Below are 21,074 nucleotides of genomic sequence, written 5' to 3' on the forward strand. Positions count from 1 at the left end.
ACTCAAAGCTGACTGCCTTGTTTGCAAGGCATCGTCCGCTCTGTTTGGTCCAGGATAAGCATACAGATTTAAAGTATTTCCCCATAACATTCCCAAAAACTTATAAACCATATTCATACCTGGAAAGTAGCTGAATGTGGGCGTTGCCAAACTGAATAAACTTAAATTGCCTAGGCCATGATGAGAATGAGGCCTGTGTGTACTGAACTGTGTGCTCTGTGCTGCCCCTGGTGGCAGAATGTAGGCACTTCAGCCATGTCATCAGCTGTAGCCCAGGGCGCTATATCAGCCTAGACAAGTTGAGCCATTTCCGACACCTTATTTTAATAAATTCTGAAATATATGTTAGGTGTGTATTTTTCTGTAAATACTACAAGCTTAAACACCCCTTTATCTAATGCCAAATAGAACAGAGTGTGAAATATAGAAGACATTTACCTTACAGTACATGTCTGTTTTGGGAAGGAAACCAATCTTACAAGTTCTGACGTCTTAAAAATCATTACCACCCTTTAGGGTTTCTGCAATATATTTCCCGAAGTTACTCAAGGAGCTCAAAGTTACTACACAGCTAGTTTGCCACACTTGCAAGTGAGGTTGCCAGGAAAATGACCTCAGTTCTGTACTCTATAAACACTCAACAAATTGCAAGGTGGCAAGAAAACAGATCTTTCGAAAAAGAGAGCTTGAGAAGATATGGGAAGGTTATCTTAAAGTTATGTAGAGGTGTAGGGGTAGGCAGGAAAAGGTTGCTGTGTAGTCTCTCAGTTCATGATCTATGAAATAGGCGTGGAAACCTGTCTGCCAACTCTCTCTCTCTCTCTCTCTCTCTCTCGCTCTCGCTCTCGCTCTCACTCACACTCTGTCATTCATTTCTCACAACAAACTCACAGCCAGTCAATAGCCCAAAGACACCTTAGGAACAAACCCAAAATTTGTGTGGCTCTTTATATTCACCAATCCTTTAATCGGATCCAGCAGCGACTTTTTCGGTTGTCTCTTTTCTATTAAAGCAGTTAAGAGTAGAGAACAGGGTCTGATTACACTGTGTGTGTGTACGTGTTTGTGTGTGTGTGTGTGTGCTTGCGTACGGACGTGTGTGTGGTTGGGTGTGTGTGTGTGTGTGTGTGTGTGTGTGTGAAAAAGAGAGAGAGAGAGAGGCTCTTTGATGGTTCTTAGCAGATTTTCTTCTGTACACCCTTTTCTTTAGCTCAATACCTCTCTCTCTCTATCTCTCTCTCTCTCTCTTTGCTATATCACATTGCTTTCAGAGAGAATGTCAAAGGTGTCTAATTATGGCATTTATATTCTTTTATGGATTTTTTCCCCGGTGGAATCTAAGATTCCAGGTAAGCTGGAACTTTTCTGACAATTTTTTCTGACTTTTCTAAAAGTAACTTCTAGCTTGTATGCTAGTTTTTGTTAGATTGTTAGTTTCAAAACTTATAAGATAAACAATGCTCTTATATCACCACTTTCTTTAATTAAATTAACCACTTCACTTTCTTCATAAATAACCTATTAAGTTAGAAGTGAGATTTTCTATCTTTGTACTCTCTGTCATTATTTTGAGGGCATGTTAATACTTTAATACATCAATATTAATTGGGACAAGTTTGCACAGTATGTCACAACAGATAAACTGACAATAAATCAGGAAAGATCATTGGATAAGGAATGAACGCTGGTAAGAACAGGCAAAGACACGTTTTCTATTATGGTTAAATAGTTAGAAGTCTTTAGAGTTAATACATTTAAATACATAAGCATTACTTATCACAAATGTGTTTCATCTTATAACTCCCATGGCCTTATTATGTTTAAAGTTACAATAATTGTGTAAGCTATTAGAAATGAAGAGATTACCTGTTAGTGGTTTGTGTGACTTTGATCAGATCTGACCTATTTTAAGCAAACATACACAGCGGTCAATCTTACTGTTACACTAAGATTTTTTTAACGGTAATTTTTATTATTCTGTTCCTGTATACTTCAGAAATAAAGGTACAAAAGTTGTCACTGGGACAGTATCCTTTCAAAAAGTTACACCTTTGTGCCCAAAGAGTGAATATATGTTCAAAGATACTTCAAAGATACATATTTGTACCTACATGGTACATATTAGGACTTTTTTAAAGGGTACTGCCCCAGTGACAACTTCTTTATTTCTGACAGTGGATATATGAAATCAGTTCCCTTTAAAGGTATCTAAGAGCAACCACATTAGTTTTGCTACCTTTAAGTATAAACCAATATATATATAAACCAATATACATTAAGTTTCCTGGACATGAGGCAGTTTCTCACCAGTATTGTTTTTTGTAAGGTTTGTTATTGTAAAAACGACTTAAATGGAAACTTGCACTTAGTGGTGGTTTTCCAGACAGGGATTAGCTTAAGCCAGGACAAGGTCTTAGTTTAATTAGGAAATATAACTAGTTTTAACAAACATGCCTTACTAAAAACATTACTGGTGTGCATATGTTAGTGCAAGTTGTTTTCAGTTTGGACAGCTCTTACATTTATTTTAGTCTAGGACTAGTCTAAACCCTGTCCGGGAAACCGCCCCTTAATTTATACATTTGGTATCAGTATTAGCCTACCAGTGCTGATACGAGCTCTTTAGATGAAAATGTGTACTTTTTGAAAGGGTACTGGCCCAGTAAAAGCTAGGGACCATTTTTTCCCCTAAAATTTGTTATCAGACACCAAACATCCGAAGTCGCCCGGGAGTCTCCCGCATATTGATAGCGGCTCCCCGGTGCCTGCAAATTAGTTACAATCACTCCCGGAATCTAGAACGAGTGAGCACGAGCGCTCATGCAAGACAGAAGATACTGTGCTCCAAACCGTGTAGCGCGCGCACGGCAGAGAGGGAGGGGGAGACCCAGCGTGTGTGGGCTAGTGTGCTTTTGGTACCTCATTAAGCGCATGTAAGACAGATAGTATCCTGATTGGGCGGTTTCGGTAAATCAACCAATCAGTTGTCATCGTTGGCGGGCTTTTATCTCTTTTCCCAAAATGAATTAATCAGTGTATCTAGATTCTAAAAACAGGAGCACCATGGCAGAGGGAGAGTGCCCCATAAGTGAAACATAAGACACATTTTATGCCAGACTACACGAAAGTGTAACCCTGTCTTGTTGTTGAGGTGAGTTTAACAAGTTTAATGTCATGTGCATATTTTTCAGTCCGACTAAGTGTCAAGGCTACATGAAAACAACAAACACCTTACTGTGGGTTCACACCAGACGCGTTTGAGGTTTCAGATTCGCACGTATTTGGATGCTTGAACATTTTGAGTGTACTCGCTTCATTCGTGCGTGAAAGCCGCGCGTAACATTCTAGTTGAGACATTAATGCGGAAATTCCCGTCATGGGAGGGGCTTCTGCGACTCCGCTTGTTTCCTGTAATCACATCGCTAGTAGAGCAAGCTCCTGATTGATTAACGCGGTGCGTTTTTCCGCCAAAGTTCAGATTTTTCAACTTGCGCATTTCTCGTGGCAATGCTCAGTTCGCGTCATTTGCACGAACTAGACACGCGAATTAGGCAGAATCGCGTCTACCGCACTGCGCAACGCGTCTTTACATTGACTTAACATTGAAATCACTCGCGCCTGATGTCTCTACCGCGGCTAGTACACACCAAACACAGGGCATCGCGTTACTTGCTCTAGATTACTCGCGGGATTTAACTTTGTGTCATGCGAATTTTCCGCTCGAGTTGAATATTTTTTACTTGGGCGAAGACGCATTTGAGACGAATAGCGCGTGTTTTCCTGGTATACGCGCCACCCGTATCGCGTCATTTGCAAGGACGCGTCTGATTGCGTCTGTTCATTGACTTTGTATGTAATCTACTCGCGCAAATCGGTGAACTTGCGTCTGGTGTAAACCCAGATCTGTTTAAAGTTGCAATGGAATGTAAATTAAAACAGTTTACTGTACATAAATATTATAAGCAGCTTTTATATGGTTTCAGCAGTAACAACATAAACAAGCAGCTTTCGTGGAAAACACGTAACTTCCGTTAAACTTTGTTAAGAATAAATAACAACAAAGTCCTTTTAACCTCCTAGACCTGGATGTCCACATATGTGGACATACTTTTTTTGTTTTCCACCATAATAGTTAATTCTGTGTAACTGGAACCTGCTGTACACAAACATGGACAATTACATGTTCTAAGAAAAATATTTGTTTATTATATTTATTGGTTCTTCCTAACCCCAAAATAGCTGGTAGAAATCTAAAAAAAGACAAATCAAATCTCGGGTCTTAGGAGGTTAAAGTAGTTTATTTATATATCAAGCAAAATAAACAACATTTAGATTCCTAGGAAACCAAAACATTTGTTATTTTCGATGAGATAATTATTCAAGAACAGGGGCGTTTCCAACATTGAAGGATATCCGGGGTTTAGCCCAGATCATTTTATGTAAATACATGGATCACTCGAAGAGATTTTTTTATTACAGTAACAATTTACTTTCAGTCAAAATACATCTTTAACATTATGCACACACACATACACCAGGGTTCCCACGGGTCCTTGCAATCCTTAAAAGTTTGTGAATCTTGGGGAAAAAATCAAGGCTCTGGAAAGTTTACATAAATCACTGAAAGTGCTTGAATCTGTTTTGTGCAATAAGTTTTCTGGACAAAAATCCATATTATTCTCTGTGTAGCGTAGGATGCATCATAACAATTCTAGACTTTTTTTAGCGCACATGCTAAACTGTTTTGAATGCTTATATCTTCTGTATGCGAATGTTGATCCAAATCAAAATGCTTTTTTTGACACATGAAAACTGTAACAATATATCTTAGAAGGTAACACAATGTAACCTTGATCTCACTTGATATGTGTCCGCACATTAAATCATTAAATTTGAGGGTATTGGACCTGGAAAGTCTTTGAAAAGATCTTGGATTTGAAGTTAACTAAGGTGAGGGACCCCCCCCCTTCTCTCTCTGGTAGTAGTAGTAGAAGTTTACTATTTTAATACAATTAGTATTTTTTGTTTATGAAAGTACACACTGCAGTTTATTGTAAATATTATAGTAAACATAAACTTATACTTGTTTATTTCTGCACTTGCGTGACGCGGCACAACAAAGCTTCACACAAATTTGAAAACTTCCCACAAAATGCGGGACAGGTGGTCCCCCTTTGGTAATAATGAGCTGATTTTTGATTTTCACACTGTTTAATGTTTGATGATGATCACGTTATTTTATATTTGAGTAAGTGAGCAATCTTGTATCACTTGTTTCAGCTTCTTCTCCTGTGTTTTTATCCGAAGGAGATTTGGTACTAGAAAATGGCAGTACAAGTGCTAACGTATAACGTTAGCCTATGGTAGACATAACTAGCTAGTTAAACAAATAGGCCTACAGTGAAAGCCAGCCAGAGGATGATCTTCAGACTTTAAGGATAAAAAACTGAATAATTGCATATAGGCCTATAAAATATTATGCTATTTTGGTGGGGTGGGGGTTCGAGATACCTCCCTGAAATGACTTTTTGCAGGTTGAATGTCTGTGTCAGACACCATTCAGCAGATAACTGCAAACACACTCATGAACATCAGCAATGTTCTCAGATGGTGACAAAACCACAATGTTCATTTCCTCAATCGTAGTCCCACAATGCGTGCAAAACTGTGTTAATTTCAAAACTGAAAGATCAACCACACTCTAAAAACGGATGTGTTAAAAACAACACAATCAGTGTTAGTTTTGTGTCACGCAGAGATCTGTCTACTGTAGTTTAGAACGGATGTGTTAAAAACAATACAATCAGTCTTAGTACATTTAATGTGTTGTCCCAATAATCTCTGCGTTTTTGGAACGGCACATTTAGTTTGTGTTACTTTTAACACAACATGTGTCATCACTTTTATTTATTTTAACACAAAATCAGCACATATTGTCAGATTTACTTAATGGGGCAAATTAGCGTGAGAGCGCAACAGATGGGAGTGGTAATATCTAATTAAATTAAATAACATAGGCGCAACAGCTGATTTCCATAATGACCAACACAATCTACTATACGAGCCGCGTAAATTAGTTCAGGGTCGCAAATAAGCAGAGCTGATCTTGAGTACGAGTTCAGCCTCACGGACATAGCAGCGTAAAAATTTGGGGTGTGAAATCCCAGCTAACGAAGCCATAGGACACTGGAAAGAACTGGAGGACAAAAAATGAAGGTTTAGAAGAAGTTTTGAAACATCTGGTATTGTGTGTCATGACTTGGCGAATAATTTGAATAAAATATGTTCCTCTGGCATTCCAAATAAACTGTTTCATATTAAATAATCCTCTGCATTATATCATGCATTCTTTGCTCTCTGTCATGCCTCTTCAAGCACAAAGTAATAAAAAAAAATTCTGCGTTAATTAATGGTGCAAATACCAGACACACACGCAAAAAATCAGTACATTTTGCATCTGAAAGGGAAACTCCTAGAAATGCATATGCAATAAGGTCAGTCGCATAAATAACTAGATAACACTTGTGTTGTGTTAAATAGCATAACACAAAAATGTGTAAATAATGAACACAACCTTTCTTAGAGTGCACCATCATGCATTCTGCCGGAGCTCTTTTGTATTTAAGCCAAACAACCTTCATCGGAAACGATCTTGTGAGTCAGATAAGGTCAGTGTGTTGAAGGCTAAACAATAGAAGTAACAAGTGGTCATGAAATTGGATGGTCTGTTATGGAAGAACCCACAGTAAAGTAGCAAATAGGGGCAGCAGAATGCATGTTTCTTAGAAGAGTACTTTTTTGCCATGTACTGTATTGTGTGTACACATGTATACCAGCTCATTGTGTGTTTTGGAAACCTGGAGGTGGCTCAGAATGGCATATGTGACAAATGCATTTAATGCGTTGTTCCAAACAAGAAACATCTATGTGTTATTATATAACACATTTTGTGTTTCATATGAAGAGATACTCCACTTTTTTCAAAATATGCTCATTTTCCAGCTCCCCTAGAGTTAAACATTTGATTTTTACCAACCATACAGCTGATCTCCGGGTGTGGCCCTACCACTTTTAGCATAGCTTAGCATAATTAGACCATTAGCATCGCGCTCAAAAATAACCAAAGAGTTTTAATATCTTTTCCATTTAAAACTTGACTCTTCTGTAGTTACGTCGTCTACTAAGACTGACAAAAAATGTAAAGTTGCGATTTTCCAGGCAAATATGTCTAGGAACTATACTCTTATTCCGGCGTAATAATCAAGGACTTTGCTGCTGTAACATGGCTGCAGCAGGTGTAGTGATATTACGCACTGCCCGAAAATAGTCCCGTTGGTAACTTTCAATAACATAAGTCAGTAGGTGGTTTAGTTTTAAAATGATATTACAACAAATAATTGACATTTTATCTAGAAATATCTCATTGGCTTTTTGTTTATTTGCAGATGATCGAGTGACCTGCATCTTTTCTGAGAGCTGTGCCCTGCCCTGCTCTTTCAACGCCACTGGTGCTGCTGTGAGCATTCAGTGGTACCATCAGGACTCGCTCATATTCAGTTTACAACAGGGAGGAAAGCTCCTTAGCAGCAGCAGCATGCGGGTGCCCGACGACCACATCTCCAATGGCAATGCGACGCTGTTTCTAAACCCCGTAGACATCAAGAGTAAAGGACGATACAAATGTGTGGTCAACAATGCAACTCGGGGACATGTTATAGCGGCAGTGGAAGGTTTGTTTCTTTTGTCAGAATATGAAAACACTTTATTTTGAAGTTTGAGGTTTTAAGTGGCGAATTGTTCATGGGTGATGTCCATAAGCTCCACCCTCTTGTGTGGGACACAACATCTTTAGGATACTTTAGTAATTGTATATTACAGTAATTACTACACTTTGTTAAAGTGTGAATCGATATTAGATTTCATTTTTATATTTAATATTTTAAAGATATTAAATATATTAAATCAATATTAAATATTAAAATACAGTTTACTGGAGTAAATACTAAATTCTACAGTATTTTTTCATATATGCTTCCAAAAGAAAAATTTTCATTTCTACCACAGTAGTCTTTAGTGTTCTGTAAATTCAAGAAGTTCATACAAATAAACCTTATTGTTTCAGCTCCAATCAGAATGATCTCCATTAACAAACAGCCCAGCTCTGATATGATTCAGTGCTCTACCAAAGACGTCTACCCAGCACCAGCATTACAGTGGACCACAGAACCCAGTTTAACCCGTCTGAACCCAACCACCCGTATGTTTTCAAAGGAGAAGGGCCTATATTCTGTCGAGAGCATCGTGAAACTGCCTAACAACAGCTTTGATCAGATGTATGTGTGTAAGATCACCTCCAAATATGGCACACAGACGTGGACAGCATCTTTACAGCTACAAGGTAAGATGATATTTAGGACTTGATAATGTGATGATTGATAACTTGAATGTTAAGTGAGCTGTCAAATAGGCAGCTTAAACAATTTGACCCTAATTTAATGCTGAAGTGTATAATATCTGCGTTGAGCTTCATCAGGTGAATTTGAAGATAATCAGAAAATATGACTGGTTTAAGTAGGAGTGCACCGATACAAAATATTCCTGATATTTAATTATTTACGTCGGTTTCACACAGCAAGTGTGAGCAGCGTGCATGTTTTTTTCAGCGCCCATGTTAAGGGGGTTGTTCACCCAATGCTCAAGCTTGCGGTGTGAAACTGGGGTTAGACTTTCTGGTTGCACAACCTGACTTCTGCAATGACTTTACATTTAACAGACTTCTACTTGGATGCTGGTATAAGTTTTTCACTAATATCAATTCATAAATATACTTTTTAAATACACTTAAAACAGTGGCAAAGCCAGAGAGGTGTCCGAGGTGGCACTGGACCCCCCAACATCTGACTGGCCATCCCAAACTTCAAATGACTTACAAATGAATTCGGTTTTTTCTGCAACCAAGGCTGAGATAAAAATATATCCAAAACGCGATAAACGGCATTTTAAAAAAATGAGTTAAAATCAGTATTATATCAGGTCAGTATTTAAAAGTAAATTCTTAATTTTATGCAAAATACAATATCCGTCATGTTATTCTGTCATCTTTTCTCTCTTTTTTCCCAAAACGCAATAAACGCCACTCCTCCTTTTCTGCAGAATGCAATAAATCCGCTCCACAAATAAAGTGCACCATTCCACGCATTGTAAACAAACAATGGCGGCGCGTTAAGTACACGCAATCCTAGTTTTCCTCATCTACTTTGTACTTTGTGATCAAGAAACAAAATAATACTATAATGGCATTGATAAACCTGTGATGGTTTTCTGTGACGGGAAAGAAATGTAAGCCATCAACATCTGATAATTTACGCGAGAGGCACTCGGTAGACGGTTGCTTGTTCTCCCGACAGCATCAAGCTTCAATCATGCTAACGCATTGACCCCAGGGGATCTTATGAAAAACTTTACATTATTTCACTTAAAGTCAACGAAAATCAAGCAAAACATTTTACAACTGATCGCTGTGAAAAATGTTAAGCGACGACGTCCCAAGTATAACCACAGCAATGACTATGACAAAGTAAGTGTTTTGGATAATGCCATTAATGTTTATTTTTTTAATCATTGTATACCACTGTTCAACTAAATGAATATAAAATGGCAAAGATGAATACACATTTATATATATTCAATAGATTTATAGCATAAAAAAAAAATAAATAAAAAAATCTTTGAAAATCAAATTATACATTTGAATTTTTTATGTTTTAACCTAAAGATGCTATGTGAAAGTTTGTAACAGAAAATAGTGGTTTTTATCTTGTCACTTTCTTGGTATAGAAAACACGTTTACCGAAATTTGTCAAAATGGATTTATTGCGTTTTGGAACCAAACTCTTCATATATATTTGAAACCATCGCTGATAAAAATCGTACACTTCAGCTTTAAAGGGGACAGAGAATGAAAAAACATTTTTACCTTGTCTTTGCTGAATAATGGTAGTCTACCCACATTCACAAACATGCTAAACATGCTAAACATCTCAGTCTCACAGAAGAATCTCAAGAATCTCAAGAAGATAGAATCTTCCTCTTTTAGAAATGTCAGCCAGAAAACGGCCCAATCTGAAAAACTGATGCTTATGACATCACAGGCATCTCACTGCCCCTCCACTTTAAAATAATTGGCTACATTTTTTGAGTGGCAGCAAAGTCAGCCAATCAGTGATGAGATTGCAAGTTAAGCTAGTAGGGGGAGCCAAATAGGTGCAAAACCACTTGTTTAAAATCCTCCACCCTAATAGAGCTATCTGAGAGAGGTTTTAGGAAGCTTCTAAGGCATTACAGACCCAAACAAAAAAATTTTTGTCTACATGTCACATCACAGAACAAAGATAAATACCCCGTTCAATCATTCTATGTCACCTTTAACAAATCTCCAAAAACTGAAAAGAAATTTTTAGTTTTTGCTAATGGAAAATTCTTGGTAATATATTTTTCCTTTTTACATCACATAGATCATTGGCTTTGAAAAGCAAAACCTGGTAATTCCATGTACAGCTCCCAAAAACCTTCAGTTCAGCACACTCGTCTGGACCGTAACCAAAGACAATAAAACCACAGATGTCCTTAAGCACGACAGCCTGACACGTAAAAGCACCAGCTTCACAGATTATGCTAAAGTAAAGGACGACCTCGTATCGAAAGGGAATGGATCTCTCACCCTGGACAATCCTGTTGGCCCGGATCGTTCTGGAATCTACTCGTGTGTATTTTATGGGGAAACGACAATACATCGCATAGAGACCAATGTCGATTTGACACAGTCCAAAAAGAACAAAGGTATGCATTTGGTCCATTCATCTATTAATTCAAAGATTAATGAATTCACAACAGCATCTGTCTTTAAACCATTGCTTTCTTTCTCTCTGCAGACTCTGCCAAATATAATCTGTGGATGTTGGGGATTGTTTTGGGTTTACTGGCTCTCTTAGCGCTAACTTTACTAATAAAAAGATATAGAGGTAATACACAGAATTCAATACAGTATTATCATTTCACTTTAATACTTCAGTCCATAATGATTTTTCTGTTTGCAGCTAAATCAAAAAGGCGTCAAGAAGGAGCTCAGGCAGATGAGGAGATGCAAAACATGAACACAGGTATCGTACTATCTATATGTGTTAATGCCTTGTGTTTTATAATCCACTCATAAGAGCTGTCACCTCAGTGCATCACATTGCAACTAGTTTAAGTCTATCTTGGTAATCTCAGTTAAAATGTCGTATTGCATACTTAGAAATATGGATGGACTGTAAACAACTAATCTTTCAACCTACGTTGTATTTTGTTTTTCATAGCCAAGACATCAGGGGAACAGCAAGCAGAAAATAAACTTATGTCACAACCATGAGATAATAACTTAATAAGTTAATCATTGAGAGATGAAAGAACATTAAAAAAACTGTCAAGACGTTTGGAGGAGCACAGTTATATATACATTTCTAAACAGCACAGTATTTCAGCATTTGTCTTAGGATAACCAGGAAAATGTTAAGATGAATTTGAACATTTTATGTATTTTAATGATGCCTTAATTTCTTCAATAATTTATGGAAATGAAAGACTATAATTAAAAAAGTTATTTATTATTATTAAAAATTTGTTATTTTCCATAATCCTCACGCTGCTTTTATCTTTCTTTTTAATATCATTAGCAATATATATTTAGCCCTCACACAGTTTATTTTGCCCTAAAATAACTCCAACACAACATATGGACACACAGACAGACAATCACACAACAGTATTTATTGAGCTTTAAATTCACCGTGTTCTTTTCCCTGAAGTTTAATTGCACCTGTTAACATGACCAAACCAGTTCTGGTCACTATATGTCCACTCATGCACCAACCGGTTAATTATTTACCAGTTTAATTGATATGTCCACAAGGGTCTCTCTCTCTCTCCCCCTTTCTCACACACACTCAGAACACATGCACATACAAGGAGAGGTGAGAGAGGTTTTGGTGTCCTAGTAAATGTGGCGCAGTCTGTCAGTAATGGAGGTGCTACATCTATATGCTGCATTTGTGCTTCTTCGGAGTTGGGTGTCTGGTATACTCATTACTAAAGGTAAGGACACACACACATATATATGTGTTAAATTGATGATTCAAATCTAACTTTGATGCACTTAATCATAATTATATTAAAAGACTTTGGCCTGGATTTCATGGGTAACATGCTTTTCAGTGATTTCTAAGATAAAATGTTACTTTTGTCCTGGTACTTGCTCCGTGGTAGAGCATTAGCAGGGCAAAAGATCATAGGTTTAAACCCAGGGGAACACACACATACAGCTAAAAAAAAAAAGAAAAAAAAAGAAATATATATATATTATATATATATATATATATATATATATATATATATATATATATATATATATATATATATATATATATATATATATATATATATATATATATATATATATATATATATATATATATATATATATATATATATATACAACTTGTAATGCACTCCTAATTCGCTTTGGATAATAATATCTGCAAAAAGATGCATAAATGTAAATTATAAAAAAGTTAGTTGGGTTTTCACCGAATGCACTGAAAAAGAAATAAAGGCTGGATTTGCTTAGAAATATAGTGCATCATTTTTGCATTCTTTTTTTAAAGTAAGTATTACATGAAATTTAATTGCTTCAATTTTCAAGTAGAACTTACTCAAGAAAGTGGATGCAGAAATGATGCGCCATATTTTTAAGTAAATCCAGCATATTATTTTTTACATTGTGGGTCACACATTTTGGAGAAATGCAGCATGAAGTTAAAACAACTTTTGCAAGTGAATTCAACCTTCTATTTTAAGTCTTGACTTGTGATAAGTTGGCATAACTTAAAAAAAACAAGTTGAAATTGTTTAACTTAATCTGTTAAGTTAAAGTAACATTTTTGTGCATTTTTATTGCACAAATAGTTATATTCCCAGAAAAAGTTTAAAAATAAATAAATGTTTTATGTATTATATAAATTAAAGTGTTTATATTATAATAAATAAAACAAATTATTTAGCAATTAAGTATTTAACTTAATGAGATGGAGATACGTGTATTTTGTACAGACATGCAAATAAATACTTTTTTTAACTGTTAAAAAATATTTGTCAAAATGTTTGTGTTTAACTAAACTGTCTTGTTGTTTAGCTGTAGGCTCAGTGCATGAATCAAAGCAGCACTTGTAGGAAACTCCATTAGTTTAAGTTTAATGACCCTGGTTAAAGAGAACAATAAGATTCTGGGATTCATTCATCCTTGTCTGCCGCCTGCAGGAAAATATCCAAACACCTACAGTGTGGAAATAATCAGCTGACTGTCTGAAAAAACAGGTTCAGGAGGGGACAGCCTTATTTGCAATTATATAACAATCTGGTTTCATTTGACAAACACTTAAAAAAGTCTTGAACCTTGCATTCCATCGCATTGTGTTTTATAGGGTTAAATTAATAAAATGGACAGAAAATGCTTTTTTGTACAACACAGCAAAAAATGTATGCTCTGTTGAGAATCAGGCAGTACATTTAGGTTTTTGTGTTTGCATCCCATGTAAAACTGATCAAAAAAATACTGCATAAATTCTTATAAAAAATTATTATAGTGAATTATAATAATTATCCTGAAATGAAGGCTAAAGTCTCATAAAAGCATCAAAGTTTGATTTCAGTCATTGATTTCACATTGATATCAATCTTTGACATGTACTCAGTCAGTATTTAAGATATCAAGGTGATATCAGAATGTTTTTTACATTATCTAAAATGATTATATGGAGATCACAATAAATCAAATGTTTTTTACAGACTGGGTCACATTTGCTCCTAAACTAAGCTTTCTTCGTCTCAATCTAGATGCACACGTTACATGTCTGTTCTACGAAGACTGTGTGTTACCCTGCAGTTTCAGGCCTACGGGGGCTGTGGTTATCCACTGGTACAAACAACAGATCCCCGTCCACAGCTACTACTACAATAAAGACCAATACGGACTTCAGAACAAACACTTCAGTGGACGGACAAACCTGTTTAACTCTCAGATCGCGCAGGGAAACGCCTCGCTGGTGCTGAGGAAAGTTAAGGTCCAGGATCAGGGGAGATATAAGTGCTACACCAGCACCAAGAAGGGAAACCAGGAAACCTTTGTTAACCTAGGGGTCAAAGGTCAGTAAAGAGGTCACACTCACTGTACTTAAGTATGCATGGGTTAACTGATTTTAAAAGCTTCTTTTCACCTTCTCAAACACAAAGTGCAATAAAAGCTTATTTTTGATTGGCCATGTAAATGCATTTAAAACTGTAGTATGTTTGAACACTGTCAGAAAAAAAGGTCCAAAAATGGTCCCTAGCTGTCACTGGGGCAGAAACCTTTCAAAAAGTACACATATGCACCTATAAACAGTTTATATTGGTACCTCAGATGTACATATTGGTATCAAACGTATACATACACTGCAAAAAATGATTTTCATGAAAAAAATTCTTAGTTTTTTTGTCTTGTTTTCAGTAAAAATATAAAAATTCTTAAATTAAGATGCTTTTTCTTGATGAGCAAAATGACTCAAGAAAATAAGTCTAGTTTTTAGACCAAAAATATAAACTGTAAGTGATTATGTGCATAAAACAAGCAAAAATATCTGCCAATGGGGTAAGCAAATTTTTCTTGAATTTAGTGTTTAAGAAAATGTTCAAGATTTTTTTGCTTACACCACTGACAGATTTTTTTTGCTTTTTTATGCACAAAATCACTTAAATTTGATGTTTTTGGTCTAAAAACTAGACTTTTTTGGGGGGTTCTTTTGCTCATCAAGATAAAGCATCTTAATTTAAGAATATTTAGATATTTTTACTGAAAACAAGACAAAAATACAAATTTTTTGCAGTGTATCTGTACTTTTCAACGGGTACTGCCCCACACTGCAAAAAATGACTTTCTTACTTGGTGTTTTTGTTTTGTTTTCAGTGGAAATATCTAAAAATTCTTAAATTAAGTTGCATTTTCTTGATGAGCAAAATTAGGAAAATAAAAAAATTAAATTTAGACAAAAATATATAATTTAAGTGAATTTGTGTTTAAATAAGCAAAAAAAAAAAAAAAATCTGCCAATGGAATAAGAAAAGAATCTTGATTTAAGTGTTTATGAAAAAAGTAAACTTATTTCAAGAATATTGTTCTTATTCCATTGGCAGATTTTTTGCTTGTTTTAAGGACTAATTTACTTAAAGTTTAAATATTTTTGTCTAAAAACTAGACTTATTTTCCTAGGTAATTTTGCTTATCAAGAAAATACATCTTAATTTAAGAATTTTGAGATATTTTAACTGAAAACAAGACAAAAAAATACTAAGTAAGAAAGTGATTTTTTTGTGCAGCAGTGACTATTTTTTAACGCTTATTTTCTGATAGTGAAAAATAGTCAATATACAATGCAGTTGGTAAAACATTGCATTAGCAGTGCAAAAGGTCATGGATTTGATTCCCAGGGAACACACATATATGATAAAATGCATATGTTGAATATCGCTTTATATAAATGCATAAGTGCAAGATAAATGCGTGAACCAAACAATACATGTTTTATTAGCATCCTCTTTAATTTACAGCCCTAATTCAATTTGTGAAGCTTGAGATGGTGGAGGACAGGGTCACCTGTTTGTCCCAGAACATCTATCCAGCTCCTGAGGTCACCTGGGCCACTGAACCTGCTAGTGCTATCAGAAGCCTCCAGAACGTGACTCGTAAAACATCAGACACCAAAGGTCTCTTCACCGTGGAGAGCACCATCAACATGACGGGCAACATCTCTGACCACACATACTTCTGCTCTGTTGTCTCAGCAGATGGAGCGCAGGTCTGGACCGCATCACTGAAACACCAAGGTAACAAAGATGCATTTTCATATCTGTGTTGTTTCGGAGTTACAAACCCATTTGCTTGTAATATTATTTCAATCTTCTAGATGAGTTGTTTGGTGAAGAAGGTGCCGGACTCATGGTCCCCTGCGTGGTGCCTCAACCTCGTCATAATTTTACCCTTACTTGGTCTTTCATCAGAAGCACAGAATCCACCGTCATCTTCAACTACGACAGCCGGACTCGCCGGATCGCTAACTTGTGGGAAAGTAAAGCTGAATTAGACATAGATCAGGCTCATCTAGGCAACGGTTCTCTTTATCTGCTTAACCCAGAGAGCTTGGGACACTCTGGTGTTTATTTGTGCACATTTTATGGCTTTCAAATGAGACACCAGGTTCAAATACCTGTCAACGTTACAGTTCGAGTATCAGGTAAGATTTAAGTAAAAATACTGTGCATTTGAATTCATTGAATAATTCATACATTTAGCTAATATGCATGAAATGATTGTAATATTTTGGTTCAGATGATGGTGAATATGACTGTAGGAGGTCGTGGTGGGGGACTGCTGCATCTGTCTTCATATTTCTCATCACTATATCTGTAGCCCTCTCACGATGCTTTAGGATGAGAGGTAAATCAAATACCTTAAACACTAATATAAAGTTTTGATTTTCTGATCACAAAAGCATTTCATATATTTTGTCCCAAATTGTAGATCTTAGTTTTTCATTATTATGTTGGCACAGCCAACTGTGTTATTAATTTGTACAGTAATAAAGTATAAATGGTAATAATACATCATGTATGGAAAAAAACTACACTCTAAAAATGGCTGGGTTATTTTTAACCCATGCTGGGTGAATATTGGACATAACACACCACTGGGTTAAAATTGACCCAATGCTGGGTTGTTTTAACCCAACTGCTGGTTGAATAACAACAACCCAACATGTGTTCTGTCCAATATTTTCTCAGTATGGGTAAAAAAATATTTACTCCTATAAAATAATTAGGGATGCACGATATATCGGCCGACATATCGTTATCGGCCGATAACTGCTTATTTTTAATATTAACGGTTATCGTCTGATAGATATATATATATATATATATATAGGTTATCGGCCCCCAAATATAAAGAGTTATCGGTTATCGGTATCGGCCAAAATTTCCATATCGGTGCATCCCTAAAAATAATACAAAGTTATGAAAATATAAAAAAATACATAAATGTACTTAAACTAAAAGTGGTCTGATTCAGTCCAAAATAGTGTATAGTACACCAACAAGTATAATATAGTGAAATAGTATAGTATTAAATTGATAAGTATTCTATACATCAGGGACGTAGGGTCAGATGAGGGTCTTGACCCCACATGACCCCACAAACACAGCAAATATTTGCATGAAAAAAAAAACGTTCACAGTGCTTTAGTTGTCCATATTTTTTAGGACTCGGTAGTACCGCCTGTCATTTCTTCTGTCATTTTTTTTAGGTCATAAAATTTTCAACAGCATTAGGCTCCTTAATAAGTGCATAATTGCATTTTATTTATTAAAGTTATATCCTTTTTACATACGTACACATTGAAATTGTAAGCTGTGTTAAATTATTAAGCTATTTATAATTGAAATTAGTTAATTAATTGTATTTGTTTCCTGTTTACCTGATGAAAGACTGTGGTCAAAGTCTAACGGTGTGTTGTCAACAGTGCCACCTGCAGGCCAGAACAGAAACTGTACTGCTAAACAACTCGACACATACAAGCTTTACAGATGATAAAATCTATTAAATGTGTGAACTAAAACGTTTTCAATCCTCAAAAGAGGCTTTTGACAAAACATAAGGACTTAAGCCCTCAAATCCCCCCGGCCCCACCACAAATGCCACTGGTATACATGCATACTACAAAAAGTGTACTTAAAGGGATAGTTCACCCAAAAATGAAAATTCTGTCATCAATTCTCTCGTGTTGTTACAAACCTGTATAAATTGTCTTGGTTGTGATGAACACGAAGGAAGATATTTTGAGAAATGAGTCCCATTCACTTCCCATAGTTTTTTCTTCTTCTACTATGGAAGTGAATTGGGCTCATGATCGGCCCCTGCCTCATTCCTCAAAATATTTTCCTTCGTGTTCATCAGAATATAGACATTTATACAGGTTTAATAGTCAGAAAATGATGACAGAAATTTCATTTTTGAGTGAACTATCCCTTTAAAACATACATACATTACGAAAATATATTTACAGTAAATGTCAGCAAGTACATGTAGTACATTGTTTTTTTGTCCTAAATTAAAGTGAAAGTTATAAGGGGTGGTTTCCTGGACAGAGCTTATCCTAGTCCCAGACTAAAATGCATGTTTGAGCTGCTTTTATTTCAAAACACATTGCACTGACAAATTCACACCTGTATTTTTTTGTAATGTTTGTTTGTAAAAACTACTTAAATGTTTTAATATAACTAAAGCCTAGTCCTGGATTAATCTAATTCCTGTCTAGGAAACTGCCCCTAAATATACAAATTTAAAGTATAGGTCTACTTCAAAAGCACTTTGGTGCACTTGAAATAGTATACTACTAAATACCAGTAATACAAAATAAATGGTGTCTCAAAAAGGACAGTTAAGTACATCTATAGATGTTCTAAAAGGCGGGGTGCATGATTTAAAAAAAAACACTTTGGAAAAGGGAGTCGGACCAAAACACAATTGTAGCCAATCAGCAGTAAGGGGCGTGTCTACTAGCTGACATCGTTGCCTGGGTTGCATTATGTGTCGGGCGGGTCTATCAAAAGAAGGTCCAGATTCTATTGGGGTAGAGGTGTGTTTGTTTAGGTGATTTCAAATGTCAACATTGGCTTTCAGAGATTACGCACCCCGCCTTTAAGTTTATCTTATGAAGTACTGAAGAATTTTGTTTTGTATATTAGGTACAAAATAACACATTTTTACCTAAATAAAATTTATTTATACTCCATTCACTTTTATCACCTGGAACTAGCTACCCCATTATTAAAGGAGCAGTATGTAAGAAATGTATATCAATAAATCATAAAATGGCCCTGATATGTCACTAGACTTTAAGAAATCATTTTCATTTTAAATACTTATATCACTGACAACAGTGGTCTGGCCAGGATATTGTCATTTAATAAGTGGAGTTGCAGCCCTCAACTGATGTTTATGTTGTCATTTTGTGTATTGGCCACCAGTTGTGTGATTGCAGTACCATTTTTAGCCACAAGTTTTGTGATTGCAATACCAGTTTTTGCCACTATCCTACATACTGTTCCTTTAACTCTTGTTGTGAAATTGTTGTGCTCTCTTTTCTTAAAGTTCTTTTATGCATTCACTATTAATGGAAAACATACACAGGATTATGCAATGTCCCTGTATCTTTTACTTTATACACATTGTTTTCTCTTTCAGGTGAACGACCTGTACAAACCCATTCAGAAGTCCATAAAAGAATCAAAAGACATGGCAACACAACTGGTCAAATCAGACACAGGCACAACGGTTTAGATTCTGTACAGACAGAAATTCCCAAAGCACCATCTAAAACAACTGAACAACTTGAAGCACATGCTGAAAATGATCTAACACCTACATCAACAGAGCTAAATACCTGCTTGGTTACGGGTGATTTGTCTTTATCTGACACATCATTGGAAAACAATGAATCCAGATCACAAACACCAACGTATGGCATCATAACTCTGTTCACAGATATAATTACAGAAGCAGGTGATAATGAAGAAATCGAGAAACATGAACTTGCTCCTGATATTTCTGATTCACATCATGCAGAAGTTAGCATAGAAATGGACTGTACAGTAACTCAAAACAATGATGTGTCGGCAATGCCTGAACACTCACAGATAAATGGCTTCAGGTGATTGATCTTTACTGAATTATTTTATTGGTGCTGGATAATTATATTAAAGGCGGGGTGCATGATCTCTGAAAGCCATTGGCATTTGAAATCACCTAAACAAACACGCCCCTACCCCAATAGAATCTGGACCTTTTTTTGATAGACCCACCCCACACATACGCAACCCAGGCAACGATGTCAGTTAGTAGACACGCCCTTTACTGCTGATTGGCTACAAGTGTGTTTTGGTACTCGGCCCGACTCTCTTTTCCAAGGCGTTTCTCAAAAATCATGCACCCCACCTTTAACTCGATTTCAATTTTCATTCCTGAAATATATGCAGTAGTTGAGTAAATAATGATGCTGGGGTTTTGAAGAATAGTCAAACATGCTAACATGTTGTCAAAACGTTTGGTTTTTCAAACTCAAATGTCACTTTTAGTCCAGTAAGGTTTTATTATAGGTATTATGTTGTTATAATTTACATTTCTTTATGCTCATAGACCTACAAATTAGACATTTGAAATGACATTTACATTTTTTTTTTAACTATGTTCATTTGTGAATTATTTATCTCTGTTTTAAAATGTTTAAGATTAAGACTCATTCTTACAGTTATGTGACTTATGTGAGATGCATGAATAAATAAAGTTCAAAACAGAGGAATGGGAGGGGTGTGGAGATTTTGTCTTGTCAATCATCTTTCTCCATCTCACTCCTCCTCTATTCTAATTTACATAATTTTATTGATCGTTTACCATTATTTTTGTTAAGGCGTGTGGACAGATACACCTAAGCAACTAAGTAGTGTTTTTCAACCAGGATCAGACCTCCAATGGGGCCTCAAGATGACTTAAAATAATTTTAAATAAGACAAATAAACGTATTTTTTTCTAGTAATGCCAATCTGAAATATTTATGAGACATCAAATGGTGCTTGAGGTCAAAAAGTTTGCGATTCACTGATGTATGAGTATGTGACAGTCGGTAACCAGCAGGTGGCGATATTTCCTTTTGGATTCTTTGGCCGTTGCTCAAACGGAAGACTGCACCCTCTGTAGGTCACATTTGTAGACTGCATGCGTCATAAATACTGTCCTATTTCACTATATTAACAATTATAAAGTTGACTATTATACTTAGTTAATCGTAAATTGTTGTAATATACGTATTACTTGTATGTAATGCTTCGTTAACGCAAATAAATCAGACTTGATGACGTATGCAGCCTGCAAATGCGACCTCCGGAGGATGCAG

At 35.8% G+C, this 21,074-nt stretch overlaps 2 protein-coding genes across 3 annotated transcripts in view; both read left to right on the top strand.

Moving 5' to 3' along the window:
• The window catches only part of hhla2a.1 (HERV-H LTR-associating 2a, tandem duplicate 1), a 35,237-nt gene extending 23,562 nt beyond the window's left edge, over window positions 1–11,675 (top strand). Inside the window, exons 1-7 of one of the 2 annotated variants that reach the window (XM_055208038.2) lie at window positions 908–1,349; window positions 7,446–7,730; window positions 8,123–8,398; window positions 10,513–10,839; window positions 10,932–11,021; window positions 11,097–11,159; window positions 11,358–11,675. In XM_055208038.2, coding sequence (XP_055064013.2) covers window positions 1,277–1,349; window positions 7,446–7,730; window positions 8,123–8,398; window positions 10,513–10,839; window positions 10,932–11,021; window positions 11,097–11,159; window positions 11,358–11,410 — 1,167 coding nt within the window. In that variant the 5' untranslated portion in view covers window positions 908–1,276 and the 3' untranslated portion in view covers window positions 11,411–11,675. Of the gene's footprint in view, window positions 1–907; window positions 1,350–7,445; window positions 7,731–8,122; window positions 8,399–10,512; window positions 10,840–10,931; window positions 11,022–11,096; window positions 11,160–11,357 lie in introns of those variants that run through there. The other variant, XM_055208039.2, reaches the window with a different exon arrangement.
• Window positions 11,676–11,828: 153 nt separating this feature from the next.
• LOC141348941 (uncharacterized) lies at window positions 11,829–20,958 on the top strand. The gene is made up of 6 exons (XM_073874432.1): window positions 11,829–12,132; window positions 13,930–14,238; window positions 15,679–15,954; window positions 16,035–16,361; window positions 16,457–16,564; window positions 19,370–20,958. Exons 1-6 carry the CDS (start codon window positions 12,039–12,041, stop codon window positions 19,837–19,839), a joined length of 1,584 nt encoding a protein of 527 aa, XP_073730533.1. The 5' UTR covers window positions 11,829–12,038; the 3' UTR covers window positions 19,840–20,958.
• The last annotated feature ends 116 nt before the right edge of the window (window positions 20,959–21,074 follow it).

Source organism: Misgurnus anguillicaudatus, chromosome 12 (assembly GCF_027580225.2).
Source record: "Misgurnus anguillicaudatus chromosome 12, ASM2758022v2, whole genome shotgun sequence".
Taxonomy (NCBI): domain Eukaryota; kingdom Metazoa; phylum Chordata; class Actinopteri; order Cypriniformes; family Cobitidae; genus Misgurnus; species Misgurnus anguillicaudatus.

Bases quoted from the DNA above. Each gene is read 5' to 3' on its own strand.
- LOC141348941 (XM_073874432.1), top strand. From the start codon at position 12,039: ATGTGGCGCAGTCTGTCAGTAATGGAGGTGCTACATCTATATGCTGCA. The intron at 16,362-16,456 runs GTAAGATTTAAG...ATTTTGGTTCAG, and splicing joins CGTTACAGTTCGAGTATCAG to ATGATGGTGAATATGACTGT. The intron at 16,565-19,369 runs GTAAATCAAATA...TTTCTCTTTCAG, and splicing joins ACGATGCTTTAGGATGAGAG to GTGAACGACCTGTACAAACC.